General features: G+C 36.9%; 1 protein-coding gene across 6 annotated transcripts in view; it reads right to left on the reverse strand.

Annotated features, from left to right (window-relative positions):
- The window catches only part of CCDC138 (coiled-coil domain containing 138), a 149389-nt gene that overhangs the window by 78448 nt on the left and 43962 nt on the right, over window positions 1–26979 (reverse strand). For all 6 annotated transcript variants that reach the window (XM_037527394.1, XM_037527398.2, XM_037527396.2 and 3 more), the window contains exons 8-10: window positions 22162–22239; window positions 21942–22049; window positions 17490–17654 (exon numbers count right to left, since the gene is read on the reverse strand). In XM_037527394.1, coding sequence (XP_037383291.1) covers window positions 17490–17654; window positions 21942–22049; window positions 22162–22239 — 351 coding nt within the window. The remainder of the gene's footprint in view (window positions 1–17489; window positions 17655–21941; window positions 22050–22161; window positions 22240–26979) is intronic.

Below are 26979 nucleotides of genomic sequence, written 5' to 3' on the forward strand. Positions count from 1 at the left end.
AAACAAGAAATACCAAAATTTATATGGAACCATAAATGACCCTGAATAGCTAAAGTTATTCTGAAAAAAAAGTAAGAAACATGGAGGCATCAGTTACCTGATTTTTAAATATATTATTAAGCAACAGCAATTAAAACAATACTATAATCAAATACAAATAAATACATATCAATAACTGAAAGTCCAGAAATAAATCCATCCATATATATTATATCAATATCTAATTTACAATGAGGGAGCCAAGACCATACAATGAAGAGAGGTGGGATTCTTTAAAAAATGTTCTGGGGAAACTATCACTCTCTAAATCCATGCACAAAAATAAATTCAAAATGGATTAAAAACTTACATATCAGACCCACAACTTAATATACACAGAGAGATGTCTTTGGGGACTCTTCCTCCACAACAGGGGAAATAAAAACTCAAACACACATTTGGAACTAACTCAAATTAAAAAATAAACAAACTTTTACACAGCAGAGGAAAATACCAACAGACTACAAAATATGTGAAAATATTCACATATCTCATAACCAACAAGGGATTAATATCTAAGTTATACAAAGAGCAGCAGTCCCTCTGCCCACCTGTGCATATGCAGTTGCTGCTTTTCACCAACTCTCTCCCTCTGCAGGGCAGCAGCTTCCTGTCTGTCCATGCCGGGGCTTCTCTTCACTGACCTCCCCTGGCGGAGGCAGCTCTCCTCAAAGCCACCTGCCTGCAACCATGCAGGCCTCTCTTAGCAAACCTGTCCCTTTCGGGGCAGCTCTTCCTGCCCTCTTATGTCTATGCAAGTGTCCTTTACTCTTTTGTCCCTTTCCCTAATAAACCTGGTCTTTAAAAATAAAAAAAGAGTTAAAAAGCTATATAAAGAACTTATCCAACTCAATGACAAAAAAGTATCCCAATTAAAAATAATGGGTAGCAGATTTAATAGATGATTTTCCAATGAGGATATACAGAAGTCAGACAGACCTATGAAAATATACTCATCATCACTTTTAATAAAAGAAATGCAAGTCAAACCTACAATGAGATATGATCTCACACCTGTAAGACTGGAACACATCAAAAAGACTCCAAACAACATATGTTGGGAGAGGAAACACCACAAAAAGAAAACCAGAATCCTAATGATTGTTGGTGGGACTGTGAATTGGAGTAGCCATTTTGAAAAGTGGTTTGGACATATCTTTAAAAAAAACTGACATATGATCTAGAGATGCCACTTTTGGGTATCTATACAAAGAATATGAAATCATCAACTTGAAATGCAATATTTATTGCATCACTGTTTATAATAGCTAGGATTTGGAAGCAACTGGAGCACCCAGTGATAAAGGCTTTGATAAAGATGTAGAATATACACACAATGGAAGTATTCAGATATAAGGGAAAATCAAATGCTACCATTTACAGCTAAGTGTAAAGAATTTGGGGGGATTAAGCAAAGTCAGAAAGATATAAGACTAATACTGGATGATATCACATATCTGAGTAATATAAGGAAACAAAGAGGGTAAAATGACCAGCAAAATAATTATAAACTATCTTGGATGGAGCTTTCTGAGATAAAGAAAAGGCGGGAGCAAAGAAGGGTAAAACCAGTATAAGGTATTGTGGTAGGTAGGAAGGAAAAAATAAATTTTAAATAATTGTTGATTTTCTCATTCTTTAATAAAACTGTTTTTAGATGAAATAAATTAAAAGACCTTAGACCCAAGAAAAACCTTAAAAAAAAAATATCAGGACATATGCATTCTCCAACACTGTCCTATTATGAGCTTGTTTTTATTATCTAGATACTTAGCATATCCATATGAATTTGAGGATCAGCTTATAGAATTCAGCAAATTAGTCAACTGGGATTTTAATAAAAATTGCACTGAATAGGTACATTAATTTAGGAAGTCATCCAGTGCCTGAATAAAGGCACAACTTAATTAGAGATCTTTTTCATTTCTTTGAATAATATTTTGTAGTTTTCAAAGCATGAGCTTTATACTTCTTTTGAAAAATGGATTCCTAAGTATCTTATTTTTGATGCTATAGAAATGTAATTTTCTTAAATTCACTTTCAAATTACTTACTGATTGTGTATACGTATACGTACAAAAAATTTTGTATATGATCTTATATCCTTTAACATTAACTTATTAGCTTTAATAGTTTTTTTTAATGTATTGGAATGTTATATAAACAAGACCATGTCATCTGCAAATACACTTTTACTTCTTCTTTTCCAATCTGGATGTATTTTATTTTTGACTGGTTTGAACTTGTAGTGTGATGCTGAATAGAAGTACTAAGAATAAATATTTTTGTCTTGTTCCCAATCTTAAAGAAAAAGCATCGAAGAGTATGCAGCTGCCCTGGCACAATTGGAAGCTGGGCAGGGGCAGGTCCATAGTCACCGCAACTGCCAGGAGTGTGCAAGCCTCCCGCACCCCCCCCACCCCGGCCCGCCCGCCACAGTCGGAAGCCAGACAGGGGTGGAGCTGCCTCCGCAGGGCACATGCACCACCCCCACAGATGGAAGGCAGGCAGGAGTGGCACCCACCGCCACCGGGAGTGTGCAGCCCCACACCACAGACAAAAGCCAGGTAAAGGCGAGATCCGCTGCCACCAAGAGTGCGCAAGCCCTGCCACAGATGGAAGCTAGAGTCTCCCTGAAACGGAGGAAATACAGAAGGTGGGGGTCATCAGGAACAGCACCCATCAACACGACCACAGCATCACTACCCTTGTGGTGTTCTAGAGCAATAGTGCTGAACCCAGTCTGACTACCAGTTTCTGACATCCCAGAAGGAGCACCCAGAAGAAATGCTGGCCAATACCAGCAGCACTACATCCCATCACATAGAACAAATTAGAAACAAACAGCAGAGAGAAAGAAAAATACAAATAACCAAGCAAGCCCTTGGGGGAAGGACACACCACAAAAAGAAAATCAGTCACCAGAATTCAACAACAATGACATGGAAGAACTTCTCGGTCTATCAGAGAATTTATAATCATCATGATTAGAAAACATAAAGATGATGAAAAGGAAAAAAATGGTATAAAACTAATATTGAACTGAATAATGAAAATGAGATCTTAAGAAAGGAAATAAAAGAACACAGGAGGTTAAAAGATTAGTGGAATAGATAAAGAACTCTAGGTAAAGTAATGAAAACAGAATTGAAGAAATGGAAGAACAAATCAGTACTCTCAAGGATACAGAAATAAAAAGAATCAAAACAGAAAAGGAAAGAGACAAAGGAAAAAGAATGAAGAAATACTTTAAGAGATATCTGACACCATAAGGAAAGGAAAGGAAATATAAGAGTTATAGGAATCCCAGAAGGAAAAACCAAAGAATTAAGAAACTATTCAAGGAAATAATCAAAGAGAACTTCCCAAGCATGAAAAAGGAGATGAAAATAAACATACAAGAAGCGAGAACACTACCAACTTTCCATGATGAAAGAAAAACTACAGCAAGTCACATAATAGTAAAGCTTCCAAGAGTCCTAGACAAGGAAAAAATAATGAAGCTGATGAGGGGGAAGAAACAGGTAACATAAAAAGGAAAAACAATCGGGCTGACATCATACTACTCCAAAGAAACAATATAGGCAAGAAGAGAATGGAGAGACATATTCAACCACTCCAAGACAAAAACGCCAACCAAGAATACTTTGTCCTGCAAGCTCTCATTCCTATATGAAGAAAAAATAAGGATCTTCTCAACAAACAGAAACTCCAGAAATTCATTACAACTAAACCCCCTCTATAAAAAATACTACAAGAAGTTCTAAAGCCAAAACCAACAGAGGAATGAATAAGAACAACAGAATAAAGCAAGGGGGAAAAAAATCACAAAAAGACAAACAAAATGGGAAATACAGACACCAACATATCAATATTAAACCTAAATGTAAATGGACTAAATTCATCAATAAAAAGACACAGAGTCTCAGGCTGGATTAAAAATCCAATCTAATCTTCCAGAAACACACTTAACCATGAAAGATAATCATAGACTGAAAGTAAAAGGTTGGAAAACAATCCTACAAACAAATGAGACAAAGAAGGCAGGAACAGCTATACTTATATCAGATAAAATAGACTTCAAGCTAAAAAAGGTAAAAAGAGACAAAGATGGACACTACATTATGATTAAGGGGATAGTACATCAGGAAGGACATAACACACATCAATATACACTCACCAAATGAAGGAGTACCAAAATATATAAGACAATTATTATCGGCTCTGAAAACAGACATTAGAAAAAATACAGTAGGAAAAAATATACATTTTTATATTTAATGTATTTTCTAATACATTAGAAAAAATATAGTAGGAGACTTCAACACTCTGCTCTCACCAATGGCCAGATCAACAAGACAAAAAATAAACGAAGACACTAGAGCCCTAAATAAAGACCTAGACATCATGAGCTTAATAGACATCTATAGGATACAACACCCAAAAAAACCCAAGCACACATTTTTCTCAAGCTTGCACAGATCATTCTCCAGGATCGATCACATACTGGTCCACAAGACAAACATTAACAGATACAGTAAGATCAAAATCATTCCAGGTATCTTCTCTGATCATAAAGGCATCAAACTGGAAATAAATCATGAAAAGAAAACAAGGAAGCCACCCACTTCATAGAGATTGAAATCCACACTATAGAAGACCACTATATTAAGAGGAAATCAAAGATGAAATTAAAAAATACACTGAGCTGAATGACAATAAGGACACCACTTTCCAGAAAGTGTGGGACACAGCAAAAGCAATAATAAAAGGAAAATACATAGCAATACAGGCTCACAAGAAATAAGAAAGAACTCAAAGAAAAAACCTCATCACCCATCACAAAGAACTAGAAAAAGAACAACAACAACAGCAAAAAAAAAAAAAAAATCAGTAGAAAAATCAAAACAGAAATAAATGAAATAGAAATTTAAAAAACAATTCCAAAGAGCAACAAAACCAGAAGTTGGTTCTTTGGGGGAAAAAAAGACAAACCTCTAGCCAGGCTCACAAAGAAAAAATGGGAGAAAAAACATACAAATAGGAGCACAAATGAAAGAGGAGAAATTACAACAAACTCTATTGAAATCAAAAGAATCAGATTACGATAAACATATGGAAACAAATTCAACAATCTGGTAGAGATGTACAAATTCCTAGAAAAATATAATCATTCAAAGCCAGATAAAAAGAACTAGAACACCTAAACAAAAAATTACAAGCAGTGAAATTGAAAGAGTAATCAAAACACTCCATAAAAACAAAAGCCCAGGACCAGATGGCTTCACAAATGAATTCTACCAAATGTGCAGAAATGAATTAGTGCCTATCCTACCCAAACTCTTTCAAAATAATTGAAAAAGAAGGAATACTACCAAATATGTTCTATGAAGCCAGCATTACACTAATACCAAAACCAAACAAAGACAACACAAAAAAAGATTACAGGTCAATCTCCCTAATGAACACTGATGCAAAAATCCTCACCAACAGAATCCAACAATGCATCAAAGGGATAATACACCATGATCAAGTGGGATTTATCCTACTTGCACAAGGATAGTTCAACAATAGGAAAATCAATTCATGTAATCCAACACATCAACAAAAAGAGAAATAAAAACCATATGTTCATATCAATAGATGCTAAGAAAACATTTGACAAAGTCCAACATCCATTTATGATGAAGGCCTTAGAAATTCTCATGATAGAAGGAACATACCTTAACATGATAAAAGCCATATATGACAAACCTACAGTCAACATTATTCTCAATGGTGAAAAGGTGAAAGCCTTTAAGATCAGGAACAAAACAAAGATGTCCACTCTCACCACTGCTCTTCAATATAATACTGGAGGGCCTTTCCAGAGCAATAAGACAAGAGAAAGACATACAAGGAATCCAAATAGGGAAAGAAGAAGTAAAACTATCACTATCTGCAGATGATATGATAATATACACAGAGAACCCTAAAAATTCCACAGAAAAACTAATCAAAGTAATCAACCAGTTTAGTAAAGTAGCAGGATACAAAATCAACACACAAAAATCAGTAGCCTTCCTATACACAAACAATCAATCTGAGGAAGAAATCAAGAAAACCATCCCTTTTATAATTGAAACAAAAAAATCAAATACTTGGGAATAAACCTAACAAAAGAGGTAAAGGACCTATACAAAGAAAATTATAAAACACCATTAAAAGAAATAGAAGAAGATACAAAGAAATGGAGAGACATCCCCTGTTCATAGGAAGAATTAACATCATCAAAATGGTCATCCTACCAAGAGCAATTTACAGATCTAATGCTATTCCAATAAAAATCTCAATGACATTCTTTGAAGAAATAGAACAAATATTGATGAAATTCACAAAGAGCCACAAAAAACCTCAAATAGCAAAGCTCTCCTGACTAAAACAAAGGAGAATGGAGGCATCACAATCCAGACTTCAAATTATAGCAATAGTAATAAAAACCGTATGGTACTGGAACAAAGACAGACACAGAGACCAATGGAACTGAATAGAAAGCCCAGAAATAAGCCACACACATATGGATAACTAATCTTTGACAGAGGAGCAATGAATATGCAATGGAACAAGGATGGTTTGTTCAATAAATGGTGCTGGAAAAACTGAACCACCACATGCAAAAGAATGAAACTAGACTGCTACCTCACATCATGCACAAAAATCAACTCAAAATGGATAAACGAACTGAACATAAGACCTGAAACCATAAAATATATAGTAGAAAACATAGGTAAAACACTACAAGACATACATCTCAGTAACATCTTTAAAGACTCATGCTCCAAAGCAAAGAAAATGAAGGAAAAGATAAACAGCTGAGATTACATCAAATTAAAATACTTCTGTACAGCAAAAGAGACATTAACCAAAACAAAGAGACACCCTACTTATTGGAAAAATTTTTTGCACACAATACAACTGATAAGGAATTGATCACAAAGATATACAAGAACTCAAAAATGGGCAGAGAACTTAAAAGACATTTCTCCAAAGAGAAAATGCAAATGTCCAACAGACATGAAAAAATGTTCAACATTCCTCATAATCAGGGACATGCAAATCAAAACCACAATGAGACACCACCTTACACCAGTAAGAATGGCACATATAAAAAAAAAACCAGCAACAACAAATGTTGGCGAGGATGTGGTGGAAAAGGAACTCTCCTACATTGCTGGTGGGAGTGCAAACTAGTCCAACCACTATGGAAAGCTGTGTGGAGGTCCCAAAGATTACTAAAAATGGAGCTACCTGGGCCTCCCCGGTGGCGCAGCTGTTGAGCACTGGGTTGCAAGGCCGCTGGCAGCCTTTGTAGCGCCGGTTTGATCCCCAGCCACTGGGCGAGGGTCCCACATGGCGCGCAGATCTCTTCTGCTGCCCGCTGCACCCCTCAGCAGTGTACTTTGTCAGTCTGCCTGTTCTGCTCTCCACTCTGGCTCTGGTGAATTCTCTCACCCTCCCACGCTTCTGGCTGTGCCCAGTGCTTGTATAAATAGATAAAATAGATCTTTAAAAAAAAAAATGGAGCTACCATATGACCCAGCAATTCTACTCCTAGGTATCTACCCAAAGGACACAAAAGCATTAATTCAAAAGGATACATGCACCCCTATGTTTATTGCATCACTATTTATAATAGGTAAAATTTGGAAACAACCCAAATGCCCAAAAACAGATGGATCCAAAAGATATAGTACATATACACAATGGAATACTATACAGCTAAGAAAAAGACAGTCTAAAGCTATTCACAGCAACAAGGATGGAGCTAGAAGAGATTATGTTTGGTGAAATAAATCAGAAGGAAAAAGAAAAATATCAGATGGCTTCACATAGAGGAATATAGGGGAACCAAATAAGGGATCAGGGAAAAAAATAATTACAGTAAAAAAAACAACGAAACAAAAATAATCAGACGAGTATAAATCAGAGACATTCTGCAGGGCAGGGGGAGGAAGAGGGATCAAAATGAGGACAGAAAGAACACAGGGGACTAAGGTGATGGTGCACAAATGAAATGGTGGTGGAAATTCTATGGGGACTACACCTGATGTAAAATATATACCAATAGAGCCTCCCTGGTGGCTCAGGAGGTTGAGCGCAGCGCTGTGAAACTGTCCACAGCCTCTGCAGTGATGGTTCTATTCCTGCCGGCCATGGAGATACCCACGTGGTGGGACAGACCTCTCCTGTCTCACCCACTGTTCCCCTCAGCAGTGTATTTCTGTCCGTCTGACTGTTCTGTTCCCAGCTCTGTCTCTGGTGAATCCTCTCACCCTCCCACACATCTGGCCTGTACCCCGGTTCTTGTATAAAAATAAATAAATCTTCAAAAAATATATATATATGTATATATACACCAATAAAGAAACTTGAAAAAAAAAAAAGCATGGAGTCTTTCATCAAGTCTGATGTTAGATGTGTTTTTTGTGTACTGTAAGGTTGAGGAGATACTCTACTAGTTTTTAAGTTCTACTGTGAAGGTGTGTGGGGTTTTGTCAAATGCTTTTTTTCCATTTATTGAAAAAATTATGTAAATTTGTCCTTTTTAAATAGTATTTAAAAACTGCTAATTTTGTAAAAAGTTAACAGAATTAGGGTTATATAAGAAAACATCCTTATATTTTATACTTACATAGAAATGTTGTGGTATGATGTTTACAATTACCTTTGAAATACTTAAAAGAAAAAAAGGACAAATAAAATATGGAAAAAAATACATATGATTTAGAGGCATGGATTTGCTATAGTCTTGAAATTTTTCATAATTTTTTAAAGCATTTAAATTAGAAGAACCTGCCCCTAATATATATTTCACATTAACTCTCAAAATACCTTCTTTTATACATTTAATATTAAGACCTCTTAGCTTTCATAAATTTTTACAGATTGTTATAAATTCTAAGTATTTATAACAACAATGATTATTTCAAATTTTGTATTTTAGTAGGAATAATTCAAGGTTACTTTTTTCCTGAAATCAATAGATACTGGGAAACAATAGCAATAATCTTCTTTTGGGTCTCTAATAGCTTCCCAAAATATCTATGAACTTTAAAAGAATGAAGATGTTGGACCTCCCCGGTGGAGCAGCAATTGAGTGCTGGGCTGAGAGGTTTCCCTCAGCCTCTGCAGCACAAGTTTGATCCCCAGCCGCCGGCGAGGGTCCCATATGGCACACAGACCTCTCCTGCCATTCCCGCTGCTCCCCACAGCAGTGTACTTCATCAGTCTGCCTGTTCTGCCCCCTGCTCTGGCTCTGGTGAATTCTCTCACCCTCCCGCGCTTCTGACTGTACCCAGTGCTTGTATAAATAAATAAATAAATAAATCTTAAAAAAAAAAAGAATGAAGATGTTAAAAGTAGTTACTTTTCAATGCACAAAATTATCAATTACCAAGAATTTGAGATATAAGAAGAAACGAGATCACTGCAGCCAAAGCACAAAATTACAGAATAATAAGAGACCTGATAAGAAATGCACTGACACCAAATGTTCATACTACAATATTTTTATGCCAACATCCAGTTTTTCAACATGGAAAAAACTGCCATGTTTATTACATATTAAGAATAATCTGAATTTAATGAATATCTGAGATAAGGTAAAAAAGATAAAGTGGTTAATTCTTTAAATGGATGGTTACAGAAAGCAATGGCTTCATTAGGAGTTTTGTATTTATGCCCAGTTTTAGTTATGTTTCAAAACTACTTAAATCAATTCTTTCATTTCTGCTATGATTTTATTGATAACTATGCAGTCTAGGATTTTACATTTCATTATTAAAAACTTAAATTTAATGTCTTAATGTATAACTGGTTATATAAACTTCACAGAAAAATTTTTTTTAAAGATTTTATTTATTTATACAAGCACTGGGTACAGTCAGAAGCATGGGAGGGTGAGAGAATTCACCAGAGACAGAGCGGGGAACAGAATAGGCAAAAGTACGAAATACATTGCTGGGGGGAGCAGCGGGTGTGGCAGGAGAGGTCTGCCGTGGCAGGAGAGGTCTGCCGCGCCATGTGGGACCCTCGCCAGCGGCCAGGGATCGAATCGGCACTGTAGAGGCTGCGGGCAGCTTTGCAACCCAGCGCTCAACCGCTGTGCCACCAGGGGAAGCCCCACAGAAATTTTTTGATTGACAAGAAATAGTTAGCTATACATGAAAACTGTACTGAAGCTTAAACCTTTTATACAGAAATTTATTCAATTTTGTGTTTGCAATGTGGATTATTATAGATGAGACATTAGAAAGTCTGGACTTGGTTCAAGAGCTGCCATTTCCTTCTTTATGTGTACAAAACCCCAGTCTCAATATTCTTTTTTTTTTCCAACATTCTCTTAATACTGTTTATAAAACTGGTATACCAGTTGCTCTGATTATCTCAGAAATTGTTAAGATTTACATGAAAATATGTATATGAAAGCATTTTTTAAACTATGAACTACATAATCTAATCTTGTTTATAAAATTATACACAATAAAAGAATTTCCAAATACCTCCTATAAAAGATCAGTGCACAAAAAAGAAAAAATGTATTTGAATTCCTAATACTGTGGAATTCTAAGGCCATGAGGAAGGGGATAATATCTCTGCCTCTACCAATCATCCAGTTTAACAAAAGGGATGAAGACAAAAAAGGAGTAAGAAGGACCATTATAGGAGATAATTCTAGAAAAGAAAAAAATCTGATTACAAACAACAATGAAGATATATTTTACCATGTAGCACTAAGAAGTAGAATCACGATAGGTAGGCCAAGATAGGAACACCATGTACTTTCACCTCTATTATTTACTTTATTCTGGGAGGACTAGGTAAAGGAAATGACTAGAAAATGGAACAAACTCAGCCTCTGTGGTAGCTTAGGGGTTAAGTCACACCATTATTACTGCTAAGACCTGAGTTGCAGCAGGCTGTGCCTCCCATGCTGTCTCTTGACAAGGTCCGGGCATTGGAGGAGACTCCCGAGAAGCAGGGAATCCCTGTGCTCCCCTGAAGAGGGAAATTGTACTTCCCAGAAGAGGGGAGTTCTTGCACTTCCCAAAGAAGATCTGAACTAGGGAGTCTCCATGGCAATGCCTGCTAATGCTCTCCTCTTTGTTCTTGGTTAATGCTGAAGTAAGTTAGTTATTAATTGGCCTGTGTAAACCTAATTCGGACCCAGGTAATAATTGGCTTATTATTCTTACGCATGAACTATTACAAAAGAAGTAAAAATTGTTAAAGGTATAGTTAGGAAAGAAATGTTTCGGCCCTGAGAACTATAGAGAACAAGCTGCCCTGAACCAGCTGTGCTTGGAAACCATAGCCTAACCTGGGGGGTACCTGTTTGCAGCAACAATACATTTCCTGGTGTATGCAAGAGGTTAATAGTTTGCAGGCCGTGTGGAGGTTAGGAATTTCTAGTTAAGAGTTAGACTTCAATAGAACTTACGTAGATTTGATGAACTGTTTTAAACCACCTTTAATTAATATATTAACCAAGTTAATTGTGTACTAGGGAATGCATTGATTTTAGTAATAAAGCATAACAATGGGCTTTCATGTCCACCCCAAAATTAGGAAGGCCTGACAGGATGATTGATTGTTACTGAACATTGTACTGTCTTAGACAATTGATTATGTTAGAAAATGAGTTGTACCTAGGAGAGTAATTGTCCCTGTTGATTTTCTTAATCAGATTAAAGAAGTGTCCTTTTGTAGTATGAGATCAAGAGGGTCTTTGTACATTCATGAGAAAATATGTAATGATTGTCTCTGTTCTGCTTTGATGCTTATGCTGATGTAATCTCACCGCTCGCCTTAAGGTATAAAGACCCGCTGAGACCCTCAGTAGGAGATATTGCACCAGAGAGGGTGTCTGTGTCTACCTCACTTCTACCGCGCTCCACTTCCCCTCAGTCCTCCGAGAGAAAACTTGGCCGACGCCGTCTTCTCCTCTCTGAGACCCCTGACACAACTTCTAGCTGGAGCTGGTCTCCAGCACTGAGTTCCAGTCTCAGGCAGGGAGCTAACCCTCCAGTCTCACCCGATGCTCCCCTTATCAGTGTATTTCAGTAAATCTGCCTGTTCTGCTCCCCACTGTGTCTCTGGTAAATGTTCTCACCCTTCACACCTCTGGCCTACATACCAGTTCTTTCATGAAAAATTAATAAAGAAATTTTTTTTTTTTTTTTTAAACAGAGGCATGTTTTATTTATTTATTTGTTTGTTTATGCATGCACTGGGTACAGTCAGAAGCGCGGGAGGGTGAGAGAATCCACCAGAGCCAGAGCGGGGAGCAGAGCAGGCAGAAGGACCGAAGTACACTGCTGAGGGGAGCAGCGGGCGGCAGGAGAGGTCTGCGCGCCATGTGGGACCCTCCTCCAGTGGCCGGGGAGCAGCCGGGGATCGAACTGGCACGGCAGAGGCCGGAGGCAGCTTCGCAACCCAGCGCTCAACCGCTGCGCCACCGGGGAAGCCCTAATAAAGAAAATTTAAAAAAGGAAATGGAAGATGCATTGAAAAGCAGACAATATTTTAAAAATATATTTTAAAAAATGCTTAACAAGATAACACAAGCCAATCAAAAAAAGATCAGAACTAATGACCAGTAAAGTGTACAGTTGCTAGAAATATAAAAAGCAAACCTATCTTCCAAATACCACCCAACTTTAAAGGAAAAAAATCCCATTCAAGATACCAAAAAAAAAAATCCCAAATCCAGTAAAATAAAAAAAGAAAAATGTGAAATGCCCATGTAGAAAAACCATAAACTTCTTGATTTATAATAAACGAATGTGTAACAGGAGGGATTCAGTATAACCTATATGGGATAACTTTTACTATAAAATATCAATTCTTACTAGTCAATCCAAAAATTAAATGCAGTAACAATTTTAAAAAGCCTTTGAAATGTATATTAAAAGAAACATTTTTGATAATTAAAAAAATTTTTTTAATAATCAGAGACTTTCCTTGCCCACACAAAAAACCTCTAAGAATCAGAACACTGGGAGTAATACAGTAACAAACAGGTCAATGGAACAGTGCAGGAGCGAAATACAGCCCTATCACGTATGATATGATACCATATGATAAAGGTATCACTTCAAATCAATGGGGAAAATAGGAGTTATTTCACAAATATTTAAGGATAACTAGTTTACTATTAAAAACAAAAGAAAATGTGGGCCTCCCCTGATGGCACAGCGGTTGAGCGCTGGGCTGCAAAGCTGCCCACAGCCTCTGCAGCACCGGTTTGATCCCCGGCTGCTCCCCAGCCAACGGAGGAGGGTCCCACATGGCGCGCAGACCTCTCCTGCCGCCCGCTGCTCCCCTCAGCGGTGTACTTCAGTCTGTCTGCCTGTTCTGTTCCCTGTTCTGGCTCTGGTGCTTCTCTCACCCTCTAGCGCTTCTGACTGTACCCAGTGCTTGTATAAATAAATAAATAAATGAATGAATGAATAAATAAATAAATCTTTAAAAAAAAAAAAGAAAATGGATCTCTACTGCACTTTTTTAATCAAAATATATTGTAGATGAGCAAAATATTTTAAAGTTAATCATGAAAACATGGAAAGCCTGAAAAACAGAAAATAAAGTTAAATATCATGTGGTGGAGCAGAAAAGGTTAATTTTTTTAATTAATATTTTTTATTGAGGTAACACCAGTTCACATCACTATATTTTATTAGTGTAGGATCCTCCCCTTCAGGTGCTGTTGCCATAGCACATCCACCAAAGCACCCATATAGTCTACCACCATAGTCCATTGACAAAGGTCAATTTTAAGGTTGCCATAAATGATGGAAATAATAAAGGGATATATATTTAGCTACATAAAATTGTAAAAATCATCCTAAAATTCATGTGGAATCTCAAAGTACAAAAAATAATCAGAAACAATCTTGAAAAAGAATAAAGCTGGAGATATCACACTTCCTGATTCAAAGGGATATTAAACACATATAGAAACAATCCCTTCCATATAAGGTCAAATGATTTTTGTCATGGGTGCCAAAACCACTCAGTGGGGAAAAGTCCCTTCACCAAATGGTACTAGAAAAATTGGATATCCACAAGCAAAAATGACTTTTGTCAAGGGTGCCAAAACCACTCAGTGAGGAAAAGTCTCTTCACCAAATGGTACTAGAAAAATTGGATATCCACAAGTAAAAAATGAAGTTAGATCCTTTTCTTATACTAGATACAAAAAATTAACTTGAAATGAATCAAAGAACTAAATTCAATAGCTAAAACTAAATAAGTAAGTAAAAACTCTTGGAAAAAACAAGGAAAAGTTTCAGGAAATTTAATTTGGCAATAATTTCTTTGCTATGACACCAAAAATACAGACAAGAAAAGAAATCTTCTTTTACCATGATTTGTAAGCTTTTTAATGTGCTGATGAATTTGGTTTGCTAGGTCTCTGGTGAGGATTTTTTTTTTTGCATAATGGTCTATAGTTTTTTTTTTTTTTTCTCCTATTTCTGGCATCAGGGTAATGCAGGCCTCAGAGAATGAGTTTCACTTTTTGAAGGTGTCTGAGGAAGACCTGGGGTGAGTTCTTTAAATGTTTGGGAGTGTCTTTCAGGGAAGCCTTTTGGTGCTTGACTTTTTGATTACTGATTCAATCTCTTTACTAGTTATTGGTAATAGAATTTCTGCTTCTTCACTCTTGGTAAACTGTGTTTCTAGGAATTTATCCTTTTCTTTGTAGGTTATCCAATTTGTTGGCACACAGCTTTTCTAAGTGTTCTTGAATTTTTATGCCTCTTTCATTTCTGATTTTAGTTACATTTTCTCTTAACTTATCTAGTGACTTGTCAATTTTAAAAATCTTTTCAAAGATTCAACTCTTAGAGACATTAATCGTTTTCAATTGCTTTTCTTTCTTTTTTACCTTACAGCCACTTTATTTTTATTTATTTTGTGTGTTTATTAAACTAACTTTGGTTTACAATACTGTGTATGATTCAGAGGCACAGGTTCACACCTCTTCAGATATATGCTATGCTGTTTTTCTATTTTCTGTTATGTTTATCTGTAACCTTTATTATTTCCTTCCTTCTGCTTACTGAGTGTTTTTTCTTCTCTTGCTAGATCTTTGAAGTGTGAAGTTAGGTTGTTGGTTGAAATCTTTTTTCTTTTATAATGAAAGCATTAACAGATACGCTTTCCTCATCATTGCTTTGGCTCCAACACATAAGATTTGCTTTTATTTTCATTTGTCTGAGCTATTTTCTAATTTCCTTTTTGATTTAGTCTTTGACTCACTGATTCTTCAAGAGTGTTTATTTTTCATGTATTTGTAGATTTTACAGTTTTCCTTCTGTTACTGATTTCTATTTTCATTCCCCTGGGATCAGAAAATTTATACCATATAATATTCACCTTTTAAATTTTGCTAAGATGTTGAGCTATGGTCTCTGTCCTAAATGATATTCCTTGTGCCTTTGAGATTAACATACATTCTCCTGTTATTCAATGCAGTATTCTGTATTCAAATTGATCTATATCATTGCTCAAGTGCTTTACTCATTCATGATCTTCTGTCTTGATGTTAATATCCATTGTGGAATATGGGATACTAAAATGACCTAACAGCAACCCCATGTTTTTCTATTTATCTTTCTCATGAATTTTATATATCTACATATAATGCAGTTTGTTTTATAATTGAGGAATTCTGATGTTTTATGTATATTTAATATTCATCACTGATGAATTGATCCTTTAATCATGTCCTCTTTTGTCTCAGAATTCTAACAGCTTTTGGTTTAAAGCTGTCTGGTATTACTGTTGATATTTGCATGGACTATCTTTTTCCATCCTTTGTACTTTTAGTCAACTTATGTTCTTAGATCTATAAGTCACTGTAGATAGCAAATACTTGATATTTAAAAACCCACTTAGCACATCTTAGACTTTTTGATTAGAATTTAACTTATTTATTACATTTAAAATAATTACTAACAGGGAAAGAGTTGCGACTGTCATTTTGTTGTGTTCTCTACGTACTGTAGCTTTTCTGTCCCTACTTCCTTCCTTACTACATTCCTTTATATTTCATTGATTTATTTTTGCAGTGACATGCTTTGATTTACTTCTACTTTTTTTTCATGTATACTTTGTGGTTACCACTGCAATTACGTACCTTAAAGTCAAAGGAATCTCTTTTAAAGTGATAACTAAACTTCATTCATATACCAAAACTCTATTCATTGACAGCTATTTATATTATTAATGTCACAAATCACACCTTTATATATAACCTCTACCACAGATTTAGTTATTTTAAATTCTATGCAAGAAATAAAATTGGATTAGTAACAGGGTGGTCCCCAGGAAAACAGGAGGTTCCAGGTTCCCAAAGGAGGGTGGAGCTAAGCAGGGAGGAGAAGCAGCTTGAGAGGAGACTGAGAAGAAAGGAAGAAGGATGAAGAGCAATGAGGAGACCTAAGGAGCACATGGAGCAGAGAGACATGTGAAGAAGCTATACTTTCTTCTTGGTCCTGGACTGTTTGAATCAGATGTGGGTGAGAGACCCTTTGGGGAGGTTAACAATGGCAGCTTTTATCTTGATTTTGATTTTGCTCTTTTCCTCTCAGACTTGTCTGGCTGTTTCTGACCCCTTTATATGAGCCTCCGCCCAAAGGTGCTTTAGACCTGTGGCAGGCTTTCAGGCCTTACTCTGGGCCAATCCCATTAGGGTGGACTTTTACCCACAAGAGGATGAGTAACTTTGGGTGCTTGAATTGGAAACTATATTCTTTGTCTTTTCTGTATTGTTCACTAATTATATTGAAGTTCCTTTCCATTAAAGGTCTTATATGCTTTGTCTTGATATGGCGGGTGGCAGAACCCACTTAGAGTGGGCAGGTTTGGGGTTCTGGGGTGCCCCCTCCCTGCCCTGTATCATTGTGACCATTTATACTAACAACAAGTCATGAGTACCAATATCCAGATTAATGACTGCAATTTAAGAAATCTTTGTTAATGAAAAGTCCTTTGAAAATACACTTTTTATCTCTTCATGACAGAAGTAAGGTTGAAATGACATTAGTGGGGTTAGAATTCTAAAATTATGTGAATCAAGTCTTGTTCATATCACCAATTACTTGTTTAATTATAATACACAAATATTTTGCCTTCTTTGGAATGGGTTTTTAATTTCTACTATTATAGAAGAAATTATTATTATAGAAGAAATTATTCTATTATTATAGAAGAAATTCCCATTATGTTAAGAAAAGACAAATATGAATTAATTTTAATTATTAAATAAATCCTTCTAGAACCATTGGTTATAGTCAATTTTCTATCAAAACTACTTTCAGTATTTTTCTCTTATAAAATGTATCTTTTTTTATTTATATTCCTCATGGCTAATGAGTTATATATTTAAAATTAAAAAAACAAACCTTTACACACTTTTCCTGAATATCATTTCTCTGAGAAGGAAATTTGTGTAGTGGCTTTTCGCCATCTATTCCACATTCTTCATTTTTCAGTTTGCTCAGGTGATGATCTGAAATCCAGTCCATGAAGACAGTTAAAAGTTCATAAGCTTGTGCATTGAGTGGTACCTACATGGAAGAAGTAAAGTCAAACATATGTCATTTCCTACCCTCACAAAACAGCAAAGGCAAGCCTTAAATTTGTTATAATTTATCTAACATATCTAATTAATATATTGAATGGCAAAGCTTTTTCCAAGTAAAATCCCAAATCAAATACTTTCAATTAATATTTAAAACACAAATATTGGGGCCTCTCTGGTGGCACAAGGGGTTAAGTACCACACTATGAAGCAATCCGCAGGCTCTGCAGCATGAGTTTGATTCTGGACCAGCCAGGAAGCAACCCACATGGCACGGCAGACCTCGCCTGTCTCCCTGCTACTCCCCTCAGCAGTGTATTTCAGTCAGTCTGCCTGTTCTGTTCCCTGCTCTGTCTCTGGTGAATCCTCTCACCTCCCCCTTCCACGTCTCTGGCCTGTACCCCAGTTCCTGTATGCATAAATAAATAAATCTTTAAAAAAAAAACACACAAATGTTAGGTGAAAAAAAGGAATAAGTAAATTGAAAGAACTGAAACTTATTACCAAAATAGGGATTTTTCACAAAAATTGTTTATCCAAGTTTGCTAACACAGAAAAGTAAAACTGTCTTTAGCTTGAGAGCATTAACCACCATATTTACCAAATTTCAACATAAGTAAAGATTTCAAAAGTGAAATTCCACCATGGAATTTTCTTCTTCCTGAAAAAAATTCTTTTTTTTGTCTTCTTAACATTCTATATATAAGATGTAATGATTTTTTTTTCTGGATATAAGCAAAATGCCTCAAAAATTATAAATTCAACAAAATTCATTTTAATATTGCTTCAAATCACTTTTATAGTAGATTTGATTCAACATTTATCACACATATTCCTTAAGCAGGGAACTATGTTAGATTTAATTAGTTTTTGAAAAATCTGAAAAGAGAACTATAAAGGCAATTAATTAAAAAGCAATGTTAAGCAGATAGCAATCCATAAAAACAGAATCAGATTACTGAAAAAGAAGTTACCACATTATTCTAAACAAGTAATTTTCATATAAGATTTTCAATTTTCTTCAAAGAGAAACTTCAGGTGAAAACTTCAATCATCTTGAGTATCTGAGTATAAATCCAAGTTATTTAAATTTTAAAACATTTTTTACCCTAGCACCCCCTTTTGTAAAACATGGAAGGCTATATGAAAGAGATATGTATACATGTGCAATGTTACTATTTACAACCATAAGAAATAAACCCCTGGACATATATAGAGCCTGGCAGAGAGGAGGGCAAGCAGGGCAGTGGCAGATCTAGGTCAGTTCTATTTGCAAAGGAAATCACAATGTCCAGGTTAATAGGAAGGCAGACCTTTGGCATGGAGCCCTCAACAAAGTTGTATGAGTTGGAATTTCCACTCTTACTATGGTCCCTCTATGCTACCTGGATATAGTTGCAGAGGGTTTGGACAAGCATGATGGTGTGACTGTGGTGGTCACTCTCATTATACATGGTTTCTACCTCCTCTGGCAGAACTCCTTGACAGCCTGCCCACCTTGGTAAAACACTCAGAGAACCTGCACTCTCACTGCAGGTAGCAGTAGAGGAGCAATTGCAGGCACACCTCCAGGCTGTGAGGTACTCTAGTCACTGAAGCAGTTTGGCTACTGGGTTCTGCTTTTCCACCTGCTTGATGAGATCCACAAATGAGGTGTAGAAATACTCAATTGTGAACCCAATGAAGTCCTGGAACATTACATTTTCTTTGCTCTTGGCAGACAATAAATTTAAGTACTATAATTCCTTACTGATACCCAACAGTACCTCCAAGTGGGAAAATCCAAAAGCTCAACAGAAGCTGTTTCCACTAGGCTTGGTCATGCACATGTACAAGTGGAGGTCCTTGACCTCCTGTTGATAAATGTCACCCCCAGCTTACTACATCCCCAGAACCAAAGGAACCAGCAGCTTCAGGACCAGAGGGTTCTGCACAGTAATCATACTGAGCCATGAAGGCTACATCATAAGCCAGACAGTTAATGGTTCAAAACACCAGCCCAGCAGTGGCTCCTATTTATGCAGCTGGGGCTCCTCTACCACCATCTTTAAATATTGCTTTCAATTTATTTTATGTAAAGAACTATAGAATTTATCAAATTATTAAACCTCACAATGAGTTCTTTTTTTAAAGACATTTATTTATGCATATAAGAGCTGGGGTATAGGCCAGAGGTGGGGGGCGGGGTGAAAGGGTGTCTCACCAGAGACAGAATGGGGAGCAGAACAGGCAGATGTACTGAAATACACTGCTGAGGAGAGTAGTGAGCAAGGCAGAAGAAGTCTGCTGCACCATGTGGGTCACCTCCCTGGCCAGCCAGGGTATTGAACTCATGCCACAATGGCTGGCGATAGCTTGATGGTGCTGTCTTTAACCCCTGCGCCACCAAGGAGGCCCACAATGAGTTCTCACTACCTACCTACTGGAAAGGTCAAAATTAAAAAGACCAAAACCAGCAAATATTGGCAAGGCTATGGAGCAACCAGAGCATTCATAAATTGCTAATAGGTATAAAAATTGTACAACCACTTTTGAAAACTGGCAGTTTTGTAAAAAGCTACATATACATTACCTTAAGGCTCAGAAGTTGCAGTCTTATATATATTTCCAAGAGGAATAAAAATACATGTCAACAAAAACTCTTGTACACAAATGTTCCTAGCAGTTTTATTCATTTTTTTTAAAGATTTATTTATGCATACAAGAACTGGGGTACAGGCCAGAGGTGCGGGTGTGAGAGGATTCACCAGAGACAGAGCAGGGAGCAGAACAGGCAGACTGACTGAAATACACTGCTGAGGGGAACAGCGGGCGAGATAGGAGAGGTCTGCCACGCAAGAGGTCTCCCTGTCCGGCTGGGATTGAACCCGTGCTGCAGTGGCTACAGACAGCTTCACAGCACTGCATTCAACTGCCTGCGCCACCAGGAAGGTCCCCTTACCAGTTTTATTTATAATAAATAAAACCTGAAATAGCCTAGGTGTCTACCAAAGAATGGGTAAACAAACTGTCATATTTTCATACAACGGAATACTACTGAGCAATACAAGAAAACAAAGGACTGATATACCAAATGTTATGATGAGAAAAATACACAAATGAGTACAAATTATATCATTCCATTGACAGACACTCTAGACTAGGCAAAATTAATCTGTGGTGATAAAAATCAGATCAACAACTACTTCTTTTTTTTAAAAAAAGATTTATTTATTTATTCATACAAGCACTGGGTATGGTCAGAAGCACGGGAGGGTGAGAGAATTCACCAGAGCCAGAGCAGGGAGCAGAGCAGGCAGAAGGACCGAAACACACTGCTGAGGGGAGGAGCGGGCGGCAGGAGAGGTCCGCACGCCATGTGGGACCCTCGCCCAGCAGCCGGGGATCGAACCGGTACTGCAGAGGCCACGGGCAGCTTCGCAGCCCAGCGCTCAACCGCTACGCCACCAGGGAGGCCCAACAACTACTTCTTGCAGGAAAGAACTGAGAAGGGGCATGAGGGAACTTTCAAGGGTTATGAAAATGTTCTTTATGCAGTTGTAAATTAGATGAGTGTAGGCATTTGTGAAAATGGATTAAAATGTACACTTAAGGATCTATGCACTGTGTTATTTTAAGTAACTTATTTATATAATTTATTCTTCAAAGTGAAGAAAGTTCTTAGGTTAAAAAAAGTAAGCAGAGAGCATTCAATGATGGACCATAGTCTTGATTAAAAAAAATTAAATCAAATGCTTATAAAATCTCAAAATACACTAAAAAATAACCCTGATATTAACCTTAAGTAAGGTCTTGTGATTTTTCAATTACTGTACCTGAAATACTGCTGCAACATTTTATTTTGTTCTAGCATATAAAAGCATGTTTGAAATATTCTAGAGGGCCTCCCTGGTGGCCTAGGGATTAAGTCTCAGCACTATTACTGCTACAGCTGGAGCTCAATCCCCAGCCAAGAAGCTAACCCACTTATGGCACAGTAGACCTCTCCAGTCTCACACACTGCTACCCTTAGGAGTATATTTCAGTAAATCTGCCTGTTCTGCTCCCCACTCTATTTCTGGTGAATCCTCTCACCCAGCCCCTACACCTCTTACCTATACCCCATTTCTTCTACACAAAACAAAAAACAAAATGAAATATTCTAGAGCTATTTCTCTGAAAAGGAATTATGGTGAATCCCTCAATATCAAAAAGAATGTTTGCTACGAGAAAGAAAAAATTAAAGAACAAATTTTCCTAACTTCCCACTAGAAAATTTTTAATCATATCATACCTTGTAAGTTTTTGAAACCGGTACTTTTTCTTGCTTTAAACTTTTTATTTCATGAGCAGCATGAGAATTTCCTTTCAATCTCTGTATTGTCATGAACTCATACTTCCTCTGCAATAGTACATATACATCAAATAAAAGACAATTATATCGAAAATGAGAAAATCCAAAGGCAATCATTTTCAAATTCAGTTGTGCTGCAAGAGAACATCAGGCAACTTACCTGTAAATTATCTAAACGAGCTTGGACTCTTTTTGCCTGAATCTCCATCTTCCTGTTTTCTTCACTTACTTCATTTAACTAAAGTAGAAAAAAGTTAGATATTTCAATATAAACCTTAACCCGATTTCACACTAAAGATTTCTCAAATAACCTACTACCTTACCCAGTCTGCATGCCAATCATGTAATGAAATAGAGAGAGCATTCATGATTAAAGATTCAAATCACAATCATAGTTAAAATCACATTTATCTTTAAAACATTAATAGTACTGGGCCTCCCAGTGGCACTAAAGCTAAAGTCTCAGCTCTGTAAAATTATTACCAGCCACTGTGGCATGAGTTCAATCACCAGCCAGGGAGCTAACCCACATGACACAGCAGACCTCTCCTGTCTTGGCAGCTGCTCTCCTCAGCAGTGTATCTCAGTAGATCCACCTGTCCTGCTCCCCACTCTGTCTCTGGCGAATCCTCTCACACCCTGTACCTCTGGCCTATGCCCCAGTTCTTGTATGCATAAATAAATAAAAATAAATCTAAAAAAATAAATTAACAGTATTTATAACAGTTCACTTCATCCTATAAAAAATTTGCAAGTCTCCTGACAATTCAAAAGTATACCTTTTTTTTTAAAGATTTATTTATTTATACAAGCACTGGGTACAGTCAGAAGTGCAGGAGGGTGAGAGAATTCACCAGAGCCAGAGCAGGGAGCAGAACAGGCAGACTGACTAAGCACACTGCTGAGGGTGGAGCAGCGGTAGTGGCAGGAGAGGTCTGCGCGCCACATGGGACCCTCGCTGGTGGCCAGGGATCCAACCGGCGCTGCAGAGGCTGCGGGCAGCTCCGCAGCCCAGCACTCAACCGGTGCACCACTGGGGAGGCCCTCAAAAGTATACATTTTAAGGGCAACTTCATTGAGCTTTTCAGTATACATACACACACACACACACACACACACACACACACACACACACAGACGTCTTTTCTTTAGATTTATTCCAGAACAGCTAATATTATTTGATGATACTATCATATCTTTCAATAAATTACATTTCCATTTGATTGCTAACATGTAGAAATAGACTTGATCTTTGTATACTGAATAGATATGATTTTTCTCCTTTTCTCAAATGTGTTAAACCACCATTGTACTTTTTGACTAAATCCACTAAATTTGTATTATCCTTTTAAAATACTGCTAGATTTGACTTACTCATATTCAAAAGTTTTGTATCTATATTCATGAGAAATTATTTTGCACATTTTTCTTATAATGTTTTGATAGCATTAGTTTTGATGTTAGGCTGGCCTCATACAAGTAGAAAGTTTTGTCCCTTTTTCTACTTATGTTTAAAGAACATGATTATTTCCTCCTAAAAAGTCTGTTTCTTCCTTGAAGGGAAGGTAGCTTATGTTTCTTTGGCCACTTTTAAGATTTTTATCTTTATCTCAAGTTTTCAACTATAAAAATAACCTAATCAAAAAATGGGTACATCTAAATAGACACCTCTCCCATATACACACAGAGCAAAGGGGGAAAGGCCCCAATATATTGTGGTGGAGGATTATGGAAGCTTTGATGGTGGGTATGGTGTAATATATATCTAAAGAAGTATGAACCTATACCTCTAAATCCTACAATGTTATAAAGGGAAAGTACATAAATTAAAAAAAAAAAGGTATATAGATGACAAACATACACATGAAAAAAATGTTCATTATCACAAAAATGCAAATCAAAATCATAGTGGGGAAAAGCAAAGACATAGCAGAAAAGTTCTCTAGTAGCAAACTTTCCTCCACTTACAACTAAAAAAGCAAGCATAACCTACACATATACCTAACCACCAGCATCACTGGATTGACCCAACCATCTTTCTCCGAGACAAGTGTTCTGTTATTCACTAAGGTTTCAGAGCAGGGAGATGGGAAAACACTGATGTCCATTCCTGATGAACAGATTTGGGGAAGGCTTACCCTGGAAGACATAGTGGACTTTCTGCAGTGTGAAATAATATATTGCTTCCTGACTGAGCCCTAAGATCAATCAGTCCCTGAGTACTGATGTCTGGTTACAGTGTAAGCAACAGCAGAGCACCATCTCCCCAGATTTTCTTCTGAAGTCAGAGAGAAACCACAGAGTCCCATGATACTAAAATGGAGACCTTGAAATAGGCACAGAACGTGAAGAAAAACTTAGTCTACTCAGAGTCAGAAACAGTGGTACAAACATTCCAGTCTAGTACACCCTTTCCACTCAAGACTGCCAACATTTACTCAAGACATATGGACTTCCACAAACCCACAATGTTCCCTTCCACCAGCCTGATGAACAAAGAGGATCCAAAAGTAAAGCCAGAGCATCATTACCACTGGGGTTAAAGAAGAGCGTGTGATAAAGAAACAACTCAAGACAACACAACATAAAAAGTGGTAATGGAGCTGAGTCCAAGTCTTACGACTCAAATTGGAGGAGCTAACAGAAAAGAGTTCAGAATTACAATCACGAGAATGCAAAATGAAGTTCAAGACTTTCAGGGACCTTCCTGGTGGCACAGGGGTTAAAGTCAGCACTGTCAGGCTACTGGCAGCCACTGCAGCATGAATTCAATCCCTGGCCTGGGAACTAACCCACATAGTGAGGCAGACCTCTCCTGTCTCGCCTGCTGCTCCCCTCAGCAGTGTATTTCAGTAGATCTGCCTGTTCTGCTCCCTGCTCTGTCTGTGGTGAATCCTCTCACCTCCCGCAACTCTGGCCTACACCCCAGTTCTTGTAATGCATAAATTTAAAAAAAAAACTAAAAAAAAAACAACTTTAAAACACAGAAAAGTAGCTTCATGACAGCAAAAAAGATATATTTAGAAACAACAGGAATTCTTCACCAACAAATTGAAGCAATTTTAGCAATTTTAAAAACTCAAGTTCAAATGATGAATATGAGAAATACAATGAACTGAAAATACTCTCAAGGAACGACTTTAAGTAACAGAAGAAAAAAATGTACAAATAAGTCAAATAAGATTTAGGAACAATGAAGAAACTATGACAATACCAGACTCCATTAAAGTGGAAACATAAGTATAATGGATGCCCCTGAAAAAAGAGAAAAGGGAGCAGAGACCTTTCAAGGAAATAATAATTGAGAACATTACAAATCTAAGTAAAGAACTAACAATAGACAACCTAGTAGCAGACAGAATACCTAATTTTCTAAAGGTGAAATATATCATGAAATTATCAAAGGACAACAATAAAGAAAAAAATACTAAATGCTGCTAAGGGGAAAAAAAGTAACATGCAAAGGCACCTTGATCGGGCTTTCTTCAGATTTTATGACAGTAATCCTAGAGACTAGGACAGAATGGAACGGCATAATCACAAATCTAAAAATTAAAAATTCCAGCCAAGAATACTCTAACCTGCAAAACTATCATTCAAATGTGATGGAAAAATTAAGGTTTTCCTAGACAAATGAAAACCAATATTCTTTATCACTTCCAGTCCTCCTCTAAAAGAAATGCTGGAAAAAGTTCTACAGGGAAAGAAAATAGTAAAAAAACAAAAGCTCTTGAGCAAAGTGCTAAACAGAAACCCCAAATCAGAAACATAAACAAGAACAATAAAATACTTACAACAGGCCTCCCTGGTGGCGCAAGGGGTTGAGACACAAACTATGAAGTTTTTCGCAGCCACTACAGCACGAGTTCGATCCCCCAGCTGACTGGGGAGCAACCCACATGGCGCAGCAGACCTCTCCTGACTCACCTGCTGCTCCCCTCAGCAGTGTACTTCGGTCCATCTGCCTGTTCTGTTCCCCACTCCGACTCTGGTGAATCCTCTCACCCCCACACCTCTGGCTTGTACCCCAGCTCTTGTATGCATAAACAAATAAATCTTTAAAAAAATATATTTACAACAAAATATTAAAGGTAAGGATGAATGAAACAATCTGTTTAATCAAATTATAACATGTCGATAACAGCACATAAAAGACTACTCTAGAGCTTCCCTGGCAGCACAGGGGTTAAAGTCTCAGTGCTATCGCCAGCCACTGCAACTGAGTTCGAGCTGGCCAGGGAGTTAATCCACATGGCACAGCAGACCTCTCCTGTTTCACCAGCTCAGCAGTGTATTTCAGTGGATCTGCCTGTTGTGCTCCCCACTCTGTCTCCGGTGAATCCTCCCACCCCCTGCACTTCTGACCTACACCTCTGCTCTTATCTGCTCTTTTTAATAAATAAAAATAATTTATTAAATAAATAAATAAATATTAATAAATAATTTATTTAATAAATAAAAATAATTTATTTTTATTTACAACAACAAAAAAAGATAAAACAAGGGGAAAAAAGATAGAATGGCAGGATGAAATAGACAGCTTCAACAGAACAAAAATAATCAATTCTCCCTAGAACAAAAGCTCAAGACCAGATGGCTTCACCAGTGAATTCCATCATACCAGAAGAAAGGACAAATATATATCCTTCACAAACACTTCAAAAAAAAGGGAAGAGGGGCAAAAACTGCCAAACACATTGATGAAGCCAACATTATCTTGATCCCAAAACGAAATACATAGAAAAACTATAAACCAGTGTCACTGAGGAACACAGATACAAAAATCCTCAACAAAATCTTGGCAAATAGAATACAGCAAATATTAAGTGAATCATCCATTATGACAAACTAGGATACATTTCAGAGATGTGAGGTTGGTTTAACATATGCAAATAAATCAATGTCGTTCATCACAAAAACAAAAAGTTAAAAATCACATGATCATATCAATAGATACTGAAAAAGCATTCAATAAGAT

Source organism: Talpa occidentalis, unplaced genomic scaffold (genome assembly GCF_014898055.3).
Source record: "Talpa occidentalis isolate TD23 unplaced genomic scaffold, MPIMG_talOcc4v2.1 talOcc4.5, whole genome shotgun sequence".
NCBI lineage: Eukaryota > Metazoa > Chordata > Mammalia > Eulipotyphla > Talpidae > Talpa > Talpa occidentalis.